Source organism: Macrobrachium rosenbergii, chromosome 9 (genome assembly GCF_040412425.1).
Source record: "Macrobrachium rosenbergii isolate ZJJX-2024 chromosome 9, ASM4041242v1, whole genome shotgun sequence".
Taxonomy (NCBI): Eukaryota; Metazoa; Arthropoda; class Malacostraca; order Decapoda; family Palaemonidae; genus Macrobrachium; species Macrobrachium rosenbergii.
The window spans coordinates 29151421-29164677 of NC_089749.1; the positions used below are offsets into that span (position 1 = coordinate 29151421).

At 36.9% G+C, this 13257-nt stretch overlaps 1 protein-coding gene across 3 annotated transcripts in view; it reads left to right on the forward strand.

The window, feature by feature from the left end:
* The window catches only part of LOC136841649 (uncharacterized), a 79867-nt gene that overhangs the window by 13221 nt on the left and 53389 nt on the right, over positions 1 to 13257 (forward strand). For 2 of the 3 annotated variants that reach the window (XM_067108776.1, XM_067108777.1), the window contains exon 3: positions 4786 to 10258. In XM_067108776.1, the coding sequence (XP_066964877.1) occupies positions 4786 to 10258 (5473 nt within the window). The remainder of the gene's footprint in view (positions 1 to 4785; positions 10259 to 13257) is intronic. The other variant, XM_067108779.1, reaches the window with a different exon arrangement.

Sequence of the window (13257 nt, forward strand, 5' to 3'; positions counted from 1 at the left end):
AGCTGGCTCTTCAACCTCTAAGCTGGCACAGAGAAGAGGCAATCATAGTGAGCAAAAGTTAATAGAAGATAAAACTTCAACAATCTAAACAGAGACCTGGGCAGCAAACCCTGTCTCAGCATGTCCAAAGCACTTGTCAGTCTCAAGTAGCCTATGCCTCTTCAAAGGAATGAGACAGATAGTGAAAACTGAATCTTCAACCAAAGATGGTTGAAGCACCATTAACACAATCGCTGGTAGAAGGTTTGTGAGCCAGAGTACGAGAAAACTTGGGAAACGCACTCTGATTGTAGGAGAAAGCTGGGGTTCTCATTCTCCAGATACTTAATGGGCACTGAAATACTCAAAGATGACTGAGACCTATTCTCTACTTGGCTACTTTCCTCCACTAAATGAGGGTAAAGAGAAGCGCAACACTCCAGCCAATGCAGACGAACTAAAGGAGATTCCTCCAATCCAAACTCTTCTTCCTCCAGAGAGCAACAGTGGGTGACAGCAGGCAATAGCAACTGACTACCTGCAACAAATCTGAAACTTGATGAAAGGGAGACGGGGTAACACAGTCTAAAAGGACTCACCTGAGTTGGCACAAGTCAGCCATGCAAAAGACAACAGAGTGCCAAAGAAAATGAGAAAAGTTGGGAGGCGGGGGGAAGGAGAGCGACTACAACTCCCACCTTGTATGAAAGTGACTCAGCAGACTTGTGAGCACTTCCATACAACACATCCTTAAAAAGCTAAATAGCTAGAGTAATATCTAACTTGGAAACAATAGAAAATATTGTAACCGTGATAGGACTGGAAAGAGAAACATTAATTGAGGCAGAAGTAAGAGTTTTGCCTATGGCCAAAGAAAAAGCATGTAAAGAACGAACAGGTGCATTTTGAAGGAGAAAGAGGAATAGCAGACAAGGATTTAGAATGAATAATATAGGCAGTTCCTGCTTATCAGCGGCATCAATTAACGGCGTTTCGGTTTTAAAATGCTTGGCTAACGATGTTGTTAACCAGATTTTTAGCACCGGTAAGTGATTTTCGATGCCGGAAAGCAGTTTATCAGCATCGGTAGGCAGTTTATCGGCATCAGTAGATGGTTGATCAGTGGTAACAACCTCATATTAAGTGCTGATGAAGGTAGAAATCACATACGTTGCAAAGGTTAACATTTACCAAGACAATCTTTCAGCTAATGCATTAAACAAGACTCAAAATGTGGAAAATGAGAGGTAGGTGACGGAGGGCACAGAACCACATCTTCTTGAGAACCGACCTGATTCCCTGGCAGCGGACTCTTCCAACTGTCGCAGGGCAGTCCTGGGCTCAGCCTGCAGATGGACGAGGGCACCGACACTTACCTCTTACAGGGGGATGCAAAATTGATTGCACACTATGGGGGGACCCAGAACAGTTCTCAACTTAAACTCAGACAAACCTTTAACTGACTGAAATAAGGTGTACTTCTGTTTTAACGTCTCGATATGCTTCTCCTGAACTGCAAGGGGGGCAGGAGGCAGAGCTAAAGACGAAGTCTCAGTACTATAGCATTGTTAGCCAAGGAAAAGCCAAGACATAGTAAGAATAACTACAGATGAAGGACCTGTAGAAGGGGGAGAAATGACTGGTTGATGACCTGACCTAACTAATTGGTTTTGCAGTGTATCTGCTTCACCTCTCTTCCTGTACTTTAGAACTTATGCAGAAAGGTCTTTGAAAATCCATACTTCCTCACATCTATTCTCAAGATCATACTTTATACCCATGCAGCCAGCACAGTGTATCTATTGCCTGAAAAATGGACATGTTGCTAACACAGTAATCATTCTTAGCCTTGGTTCCAGTGGAAGGCCTTCTAGGAAAAAATAAATGTAGAGTACTGTGAGAGCAGCAAACTGCCAAAACCATGAAATGCCAACAAATACCTGTACATAATGGTGACAAGGAGAATTCTGACGAGCTAAAACTTTCGAAGCACACATAGTGGAGAACAAGTGCACTAGACAGTCATCCAGGCAGCCACTCGATCTTTTTTTTGTTTGAATACCAGCTCACTTATTGGCACAGAGATATAAGCTATCTTTAACAGTAGGTAAGATTCATCCCCAACACTTTTATAACCTCAAGATGGCTTCTAAAGTGTTGAGAGGCAACTTCTAAGTTGGGCTCCCGGTCTCTTACCCACTTTTCTTAGTTTGAACCTTCACTAGAATGTGTGAATATATATATACAAAATATTGATTTGCTCAAGTTAAGGTCTTGTTGAACAGGAAGGTGGTTGAAATAGAGAGGAGCTTCTTACCTGTGATGACAGCCAGAAAAGCACTTGGTCAGGCCTATGTTCAGAATATTAAGTGACATATCTTTAGGTTGCAAGTAAGACGTGTATTAATGACTATAATATGGTGGCCATTTGATTTGTTCAGCTGATAAATTGCACTTGAACAGAGCTGACATGCATTTCAAACTACAGTGAAGGGAAGTGAGGCAATTTGCACTTGTTTAATGGTGTGATGTTTCTTATAGCAGATTGAATTGGAAGTAGTATTTGTTTGTGTTTTGTCTTTGATCAGTTGAATTCAGGGTTTAGAAAAGCCAGAAAATTATGAGGTTATAATTAAAGTGTATCACTCAGAGTACGTAATGCCAACTGTATATGCATTACAAAGTTTTTACCTGGTAGGCCAGGATATCAGTGTTGACTCTTAGTGCCCAATGTGATTCTTGTATTAAGTGATCAGTCATATACTTAAGCAGCTCACCATGGATAAGAAGGCACAATAAAATGAGGAGAGCTAAGAGATAATGTATAGATATTTTAAAACAAGGCAAAAAGAAAAGACTTTACAAATGTCAACATCAAGGCAAATATTGTAAAACCATAAAATCTGGATAAGAAAATGCCGTCTTACTTGACTGGCACTAGCCCAGGTATCGAAAGTGATGACACCTTTTTTTGTTTTTAGTGAAAACATAACAGTCAATGAGTAGTTGAAACAAAGCTAACTCTCCTAAATGTTATATGTACTGGACTGTATACCCAGCAATATGAATTAAACATCTTTACCTAAGTACAGAAGAAAGCCTAAAGATAATTTATAGCAAAAATGAAAATTTGGTACAGTCCTCTGCCTACTAATAACTACAAGGTGGCTAGTGCACCAGCAGTACTTTTGTTACTTAAGTATCCTAAATATGCAAGACTACAACAACGTGAGGAAAAGTATGAAATCAAGCATAAGGTGGTAAAAAAGAATAATACTGAAGCAATCTATACAATATGTTGATGAATGAAGGAAATGGTGTATTAACTCACAAAGACTGTGTGGGGTAACAGCTGAGCTGAGGTGGATCTTACTGTGCATGGCAGTGCTTACATGAAATGTTACCAGTGTTCTTCTTCCTTTTAAAGAAGTTTATAGTCCGAGGAATATTTCATGGGAAATAAAATGGTCACAATAGGTTATGGGCTTGTCCGTAAACATGGGCATAGCATGTCAGCAACAAAAACTGAGTCCATTCATTTTTGTCAGAAAAAGGTGTCCATCCAAACCCAGATGGGTTGACAGATTTTACAAAGAGTCCCTTTTATATTACATTTAATATTTAGTGTAGCAAGAAATGATAACATTAGAACTGGAAACCAAGCACCAATAATGGTATACAGGGTAATATAATAATTTATGGTAGTTCATTGTGATCTGTACATTAGTACAGACTTCATGATAAAACAGATGTGATTAGAAGGTATGTAACCTCCATGGTAAATTGAAATCTTAATTTCAACTTATATATTGGAAATAATTATGGAGATAAATAGTCACAAGGGAATTAAAAAATAGTGGTTGTTCTGAAGAGAAGTAGGATAGCTTTTCAAACCTTGTTGGTGATTTTTTAAAAGTAACATAGACTCACATAATCTAGTAGATGTAGAACCTCCACATCAAAATAAACTAATAGAACATCAGTCTCCAAGGAAACGTATACTGAAGTCATAGCAATCATCCATTTCTGTTGGAGTTTTTAGTGTCATCATTGAAGAGATAAATGCCATATAATGTTAGGACAACTCAGAATGACACGTACAAGATAAAGCCAAAAAACTCCATTAATTTTTATGGTATTAAGGCCTATTTCAGTATGAATACATGAAGAAGTCATGGTGTTACCTGTGAAGAGAAGCCGAGCATGAAGCAGACGCCAGCTGGTAAATGTCTTAACTGCAACAAATGAAATTAACCAAAAGTGGATGAGCCAAGAAAAATAATAACTATTTGGGAAGAGATGATATAGAACATTTGAATGCACATTTTAAAAGATTTTACTACTTGCTCAACCAAAGGTTCAAACGGAGGAAGGTGGGAAGAGAGAGAGAGGTTGTTGTACAGTACCCTACTTTGGAGCCATCTTCCGTCCTTGAAAGAGGAGGATCATCTCTTTGAAATCCTATTTAGTCACCCTTTCAAGTAAAAGTAATATTTTGTTTATTAAAGCATTTATTTATGTTTCATTCAAATACTAGATTTACCTTGTATTCGTTGATGGTTAGTCTCATTATGCATAATGTATGACTCTGTGTACTTGCTTTACATATTTCATGTATACAGTATTTATTTGTAATAAGAAAATACTTCCATCAGTTAATAGCATTTTAGTAAAATGTATAACATTTCTTTGTTTTTTTAATAAACTTTTATAAGATGATATACTATAAATTATATACTGTACACTGAAGCAAGAACAAAGGCTTTCTTTAGACTTATTACTAATAGCATGGTTCACTGGTTTCAGGTCCTGTCAAGTTTATCTCATCCTTATATCATACACTTTCGAGATTCATTTGAACATGATGGCCGGTTGTTAATAGTCATGGATTATTGTGGTGGTGGAGACCTTCATACGCTTATAAGTAACAGAAAAGGTGTACTTTTTCCTGAGGATCGTGTTCTTGACTGGTTTGTTCAGTTGTGTTTAGCTATTAAGTATATTCATGACCGAAGGATCCTCCACAGGGATATTAAGTCACAAAATGTTTTTCTAACAGATGATGGAAAGGTTAGACTTGGGGACTTCGGAATTGCTAAGATCATGAGCAGCACATCAGATCTAGCTCGTACTTGTATTGGTACTCCTTACTACTTGTCTCCCGAAATGTGTGAAAATAAACCTTACAATAATAAAAGTGATATATGGGCTCTAGGATGTGTTTTATATGAAATGATCACCCTTAACCATGCATTTGAAGCAAATAATATGAAAGGTTTGATCTTGAAAATAATTAAGGGGTCATATCAGCCCATTCCAGCGCGTTATAGCCGAGATCTGCGACTTCTTTTAAACCAGATTTTTCAGAGGGAACCACGAGACAGGCCATCAATATCGGTTATACTTCGTAAAAATTTTGTGCTGAAAAGAGTTCCCCGCTTCATTACGGGATGTGAAGAAGAAGAACTGATGTCGTCCTTATTAAAAAGAAAGTGTAACTTACCAGCATCAGCTCGAAAGGTTCCTGTAGTGAAGCGTCCACCTGATGTCACTGATCCAGCCTTAAAGTACGGTGGAAGTGTAGCACTTAATAAGAGGGGAATTATGAAAACTCCCACCAAGTCTGGTTCCAGACTTTCTCCCCATGGTGCAGCTAGTCCAAGACGTGCTGGTGGAATATCAGTTAGGAAGATGGATAGAATGAGAAAACTGAATAGAAAGAAATGTCCAAGTGAAAACAGTCTTATGTCTAGTGTTAAGAAAAAAAAGATTGGGTCAGATGGTCAAGATGGTCATAAGAAGAGGTCAAAGTCTGTTCCTCGTGTTGTTAAACAGTGCGGCTTGAAATCTCCTCATCAAAGCTTGAAGAAGAAACATCCTTCCCCTGTCAAGCTGCAATTAATGTTGACCAGCGCAGGTTTTAAAAAGCAGACAGAACACACAGGAAAACAAGTTAAGAAGCAAATTCTAATTGAAGAAGAAGGAAATGGTCAGACATCAAAAACACAAGATTTGCCTTTAGATGAATATGTGGCCAAGAAATTACAAACTTCATCAAATGATGGCAAACAGATTTTCAAGTCTCCCATTTCTATCATGAAAAGTGATGCCGTAATATGTACTGGCCCTTCTCAGCCCATTGATTCAGCTATGATTGAGAGCATGGAAAGCATCCTGGTCAATTACGAAGAAAGTAAGGATTGGATGGAGAAAGAAACCTCAGATAGACTGAGTGACCTTGGTGTAAGATCAGAGTGCATGTCCATAGTTCAAGCTTTGAAAACTTGTATTGACTATCCTGGATGCATATCTAATGATAAAGCAGATTTGAAAGAGAAGAGTCAGAAGGATGTGAAAGAGCTAACAAACATTACTCTTAAAAAGCAGAATGAAAACTGCAGTGATGAGGATGATGACGACGACGATGATGAGTATTCTGTTGTTTCATCTGAAGAACTAAGGCAAATAATGCAAGAAAAAATGAAAAAGTTAGTGCAGCTGCGAGCAATAAAACTGAATCAAATGGTCCAAGAAAGAAGAAAATGGGCATATATGCAAGAAAAGCTAGATTCTTCATCAGTAAATGAAAATAACAGTAACCTGACTGGAGACATTTTAGATAAGCTTGAGAATCAGAAAGAAGTTGAGCATGCAGTGAAAAAAGGGAATAAGTCAGTTTTTGATGACTCAATTGATAATGAAGTGAATATCTTCAAAGATTGTGACCTGATGGCATCTGTTGAAAAGACACTCATACCAGAAATTCAAAGTAATATTCTAGGTAGTGATTCTGCTTTGGAAAAAGATGAAGGCACAATCCTAATAGAATCTTTGTTGAGAACTGTGAGGGAAAGAACTTTCAATGATCAGTCTTGCATTTCAGGAGCAAGCTATGATGTCGGTTCTCAATGTAATCAAAAGGCAGATGTTTTAAGAGTCCAAGATATACTTTTAGATTTAAATGAAACATTGGAGAAGCCAACAGGCATTGTAAATGAATCTGGTAATGAAGATAAAAGAAATATCTCCTTTCGTACATGTGCACCAGCATCATCAACTCCTGTGGTATCAAAAACCAAAACTGTTACTTTTGGCAAACGAGCTAGATGGGGTAGTGTTCATTCAGCTGGCCTTGAAAACTCGCCTTTGGAAACAACTGCATCTGAAATGGATGCTACTTCGTCTTCTGATATTGTAGAAGTTTTCCCTAAAGTAACTGAGCGAAAACAGTGGACAAAGGATTGCAAAGAAATTGTCAGTATCCTGGCTGAAGCTCAGATTGTTGACACTCCAAAGAGTCAGAAGATTGAAAAAGATGAAGTTTGTAAAGGACAACAAGAAAGCAATGTAAACAAGTGTATTTGGCCATCTGATAATCAGTTATGCATTACTGAAGAGCATAACCTATCTCTAGGTGCCACTTACAATGTTGATCACAAGAAAACTAATGGAATTCCATCAGAGAGCAATGGAGTGAAACAATTAAGCTGTGAAAGTAAAGTTTATTCTGGAAATTCAAATCTGAATAGCACTTTTACCATAGAAAAAAATTCAATGACAGAAGAGAAAACTAATGCAAAAGAGTCAGGTGATCTGCACCAAAAGAATAGTCCACCTGCACACCAGTCAAATGACAGTTCATCTGCATCATCTGAAAGAGAGAGTTTTAACAAAACTATCACTATTGAAAGTACATCACCAAAATCCAAAGTAAAGAATGGTTTAGTTAGTGATACAGAATCCATTGTCAGTAAAAGTGAAGAGTCTGGAAATCTCAACAAAACTTTTGAAATTGATTCCAGTAGTTTGAAAGGCATTGAATTACCATGTTGTGAGACATTTGCTGTAGCAGACAATGCAGTAAATGTTAGTACCAAGAAAGCCAAAGGTGGAATACTGGGGATGCTAAGGTCACATGTGTCTCCTCTTTCAAGGAAGAAAGCTCATGGTTACAATCATAAAAATGCTTGTGCATGTCTAAGTAATGATGCTGCAGGTGATGGAAATATGACACAATCCTCAAACTCCAAATCCTCTGTAACTCTGCCCAGAGAAGAAATAGCCTCAGCATCAAATAAAAAGAATGGAAAAATAAAATCAGGTATTGTTGGTATATTAAGGAAGCTGTCATTGAAAGCGGATGATCTCACAAATGCATCCCCTAAGGCAAGTCAGCCAGTTCATGAGGCTATTCAGGCTCAGAAGTCAGATGTATCCAAAAATATTGAAAAAGCACCCAGTAAGAATTCAAGTATGAATGATGCCGAAATAGGTAGGCCAACAGATAAGGCAAATGATAAAAGGCATTTGACATCATCAAGTCAGTCAGGTGTAGAAGAGAAACCTAGCTTTAAAAAATTAGATGAAAACATGAAAGGAGCTGTAGAAAGCCTGCAGTTTATCAAAACTGAAGACTCCCTCAAGAAGAATGAATCACAAAAGGAAGAATCCTTTAGGACTGTAGAGAAGAAAGATACTCCTAAAATAGATGCTGAACCGTTGAAATCTAATAGATCTGGAGACAGTCAGAAGTGGAAACAAGATTCAAAGAAGCTGAGTAGATTCTCAGTGAATGGCAGCAGATCTCCTATTGATGATATTTTAGGATATGAATCCACTGACAGGACTGTCAGTGGCAGGAGTTCGCCAACACCATTAGATTCCATAACTCATCAGGATACAAGAATGAAGGAACTGGAAAACAGCATTGATAAGGTAACGATTGCAAATGTAAAAAATTTGGTAGATATTGATAATGAGCTAGACAGGATTACAGAAAGGTCGAAAGCCATGGAAGTAGAAGAAAGAAAAAGAAATGCACAGCAGGACAGCAAAAGTTTAATTGCAACAAATTCCACAGCATTCTCAGAAACCAATAAAATCACTTCGTGTCCAAGTGTAAGAATGAAAACTGTAAATAAGTCTTTTTCAGAGAGTGCAGCAGGGGAAATGTGTAAACCTTTGGCAAATACTATAAGTGAACTTGATATTCTTGAAGCTGCATTTACCAGTACAAAACTAGAAAGGTCTGATGGCAGTAAAAGTCCAGTGCCAAAATTTCCAAAATGTTCAAAGTCATTTAGTGGTAGTCTTCCCAGGAAGAATAAAAGTGATATATCAATTAGCAGTGGCCTTGATACTCAGGAAACTTGTTCATCCAACCCAGGGGTGCTTAGTACTAACTCTAGCAGCAACTCTCTTTCTACTTGTAATCCCCATAAGAATAAAATTTTTTCTAGTCGATCAGGTGATTCTGGTTGTTGGTATGGGGACTTCAGCTCAAATTCATATGATTCTGATACAACACCAAGTGGTACTTTAAAACGCAAATCAATGAGACTGGGTCATGGATCCACAGCAGCACAAGAATTTTGCAATGAAATTGATGAAGTTTCTCTGAATCGTGTTCAAAGTCTAGCTCAGAGTTTTGTTCAAGATGTGCTGGATAAGGCAAAAGCACAAGTAGGGAATGACGAGCCACTTTCCCCAGTTGTGTCAGATAAAGACAATTCAGAAACATCAAAACTTTATGCGACTTCAAAAGTGAATGAATTGCCATCAATTTGTGAAGAGCTTTTTACCCCTTCAAAAACCAAAGTTAGCAACCAAACTTTGCTTTCAGCTTCAGTTATGGATAATTCTTTCAAGGAGAAATGTAAATTCCAAGATGATATACTGCTACCTAAGAGGCATCAGGTTGTTGTATCCAGAAGTCTGATACAGGAAGTTGAATCTAATGCTAACCAGATTCCTAGTTCTTTTGCAGCAGATTTATGTTCCCAGCAGTCTTCCATTCATGCACAAGCTGTAAAGCCACCAAGACCTTCATCACTCCTAAGTCTTAGTTCTACAAGAACTCTTGAAAAACCACCAATTGGAGCTAGACCAAAATCAATGGTTCTCAGTAAATATAGTGATAATTCAGTACCTAAAAAGACAATATTCCCAGAAAGCACAGAAAGTCCTCAAAGCACTTTAACTAGAAAGCAAAAATACCAGCTTGGTCAGTATTCATCAAAGCTACTCTCTCAGTTGACGTGTGAGGAAGATTCTGGAGAAATAAAAAAAGGCATAATTAGGGAAAGGAGTTCAAGTAGCATAATAATGCCATTCAATATTGAAACTTACTCCAGTGGTCCTTCAGTTGAAGAGGAAAGAGAAGATTTAGCCAGTCTTCGAAAATCCATGGAGCTTATACTGTCGTCATCAGAGCATACTCGGGAGGATACTCGCTCATCAACAGCTTCACCGTATGCAGCCTCTGAAGTATGGCATTTAGGTAAGTGAGTGAGAGAGCTTATTGTGTTTTGATTTTAAAGAATTTTCTAAATTGTACATGTAGCTTTATGTTATGTTCCCAATGTTCTTAGCAAACTTTTTTTCTCATTTTGGAGAAGCCTTCTTTGAGTTTGAAATTTTGTCAACATTTCATGTAGATGCAGACTTGCTTATGAAAGTCTGAGCTTTGCAGTAGACAAGCCTCCTGTTTTATGTTACCATGACTCTTGGAGGCTGATAATTAGCTATGTACTGAGTTGATGTACAGACAATCAAAGATCAAAACTGATCTCCATTTTACTGTACATGATTCCCAGGAGTAAGGTTGACTCTCTGTCATACGTATGGTATTATTCATTAATACTTGTACTTCATGAGTGGAAGTCGGCAAACACATGCTTTCTTCACCCTTTCTGTAATATTATAGGGATTTCAGTATAGCATTTAGAAGAATTCTTCATAGTGTTGAATCTGAAACAATTAATGGGCATTGTGTCAATGTTAAAGAAAATTATTTTTGTCATTTGAGGCAGTTAACTTTGTCAGATTTGTTCCTACAGGAATACAGTATTACCTCAATTATCTGTAGTAATACATCCACAGCCCTTGTGGATATTTGAAGTTTGAGGATACTGTAAAAAAAAATTTACAGAGGCAAAACAATAATTTTGTAACAGCTTTTTTCCTTTTTTCTACTTCATAATACTGTATATGCTTATAAACAACACAGAATACACTGTATAGTACTTTACACAAATGCTGAAATACCCTGAATGAAAATCAAAATGATAGGAAAAGAAAGTTACAGTTTGATAACTACTGTGTACATTACAGTACAGTATTGTACATTACAGTATCAGTAAAAGTCACAAAAACAAATCAAACTGTGCAGTGTACATATACTGTATATAAATTATATACAAAAAAATTAATATTGAACTCTCTCTCTCTCTCTCTCTCTCTCTCTCTCTCTCTCTCTCGTGAGCACAGCCAAAACTGTTTATGTGGGCTGGACTTGAAAAAACGTTTAGAGAGAGAGCGTGAGAGATGTATTAATGTAATTTTGTTAATCGTTAAATATAGTGCATTACTGTACACATATACCAAAGGTTCTGATCAGTGCTATAGATAGCGTAAGCGCCAGTAACTTTCAGCATGTTTCAATTGGTATAAAGATTTCATAAATTTTATATGCCATACAAAATTAATAACAATATTCTGTAATACATCTTTAACCCTTACAGGCCTGGCTAAAATGTATACAGTAAATACATTAACAATACCCTGAAACCAGGTAAACTTTGAATTCAGCCAAATAAAAAAAAAAAAATCAGTCATAAGAGGAAGATACGCAAATGCATATGGTATAAAAGAAAAAATTCTAAAAAAATGTTCATACCTTCCACAGAAAGTTGAAAATGGTATTTCCAACCTTGTACAAGGTCTCTTTTCCAAAACACTCGTGAAAATACAGTAATTTTGTAAAGTCATCTGTAAAGTCATTTGTGAAGTCTCTGCTGAACGCATTGTTTGTAACGTCTCCACAGAAAACCTGTAAAGTCATTTGTGAAGTCTCTGCTGAACGCGTTGTTTGTAAAGTCTCTGCTGAGCAAGTTTTCTGTGGAGACGTTGCAAACAACGCGTTCAGCAGAGACTTCACAAATGACTTTACAGATGACTTTACAATTTCAGCAGGTTGTACATGATCATTCAAATGTTTTTTATTTTATTTTGCAAAATTACAAGTAAGGCATAATCAGTTGACCCCCCTATTTATGGGGGATACGTACCACAATCACCTGCAAATAGCTAAAATCTGCATATACTCAAAACCCCCACTAAAAACACTTATAACTTCCTGTCTTGAAAGTTCAAATACCAAAGTATACTTAAAGTATCATCCTACTTCAAATATACCTTAAACTATTATCCTATTATTGTAGTATTAATCTTTGAAATGATACTAATATAATTTCAAAGCCATCTTAAACATTTTACCCATAAAAATATATACGTATGTACTTCTAACCCTTCCAGCCAATAACAGAGAGAGAGAGAGAGAGAGAGAGAGAGAGAGAGAGAGAGAGAGAGAGAGAGAGAGAGAGAGAGAGAGAGAGAGAGAGAGATGAACTGAGTTGCTTACATCATTTAAACAATTAAAAATGTCAGTAATACAGTATACATTATGTATATCTTTCTATCAGCCACTCTTGCTTTCTATCTATCTATCTATGTATCTTTGGCATGAGAGAGAGAGAGATTTAGACCACTGAGTGGGCAACATATATTTGACCAATAGTGGGTAACACTTTCTGCCCTTTGTGGTCAGTGTGTCAAGATATTTGGCATATTTGACATGTTACACCCTCCCTCCTTGCCCCAAAGCTTTTGGACAAGACTGGGTAAAAGGTGAGGGGAAAAAATTTACTGAACTAAAATTGTACTAATTCCCTATATATTTTCTTTAATGAATTGATATTTTGCTGTTTTTACATTAATATTAATATTTGAAAATTAGTAAATCGTTTGTCATACAAAACAAATGAACATACATATTACAAATTTATAAAAATATATTCATCTCAGTGAGAGAGAGAGAGAGAGAGAGAGAGAGAGAGAGAGAGAGAGAGAGAGAGAGAGAGAGAGAGAGAGACTGAGAAAGAAAGAGAGATAGAGAGAGAATTATTATTTTTGTTATTTTCTGTTATTATTTAATGTTATGAAACTTAATGTTAATAATTGAAAATTATTACTGTAAATCATCATTTTATATAAGTAACTTACCAAGTAATTACATAGCTATTGGTTCCTTAACCTATGGCAGCTTAAAAATTCAAATTTGTTTATGAGACTTACCTGTCAGATATATATATAGCTGTATTCTCCGAAGGACCGACAGAAATTCAAAAACTTACGGCACACGCAGTGGGGCCAGGTGGTTAGTACCCATTCCCGCCGCTGGGAGACGGGTATCAGGAACCATTCCCATTTTCTATTCAG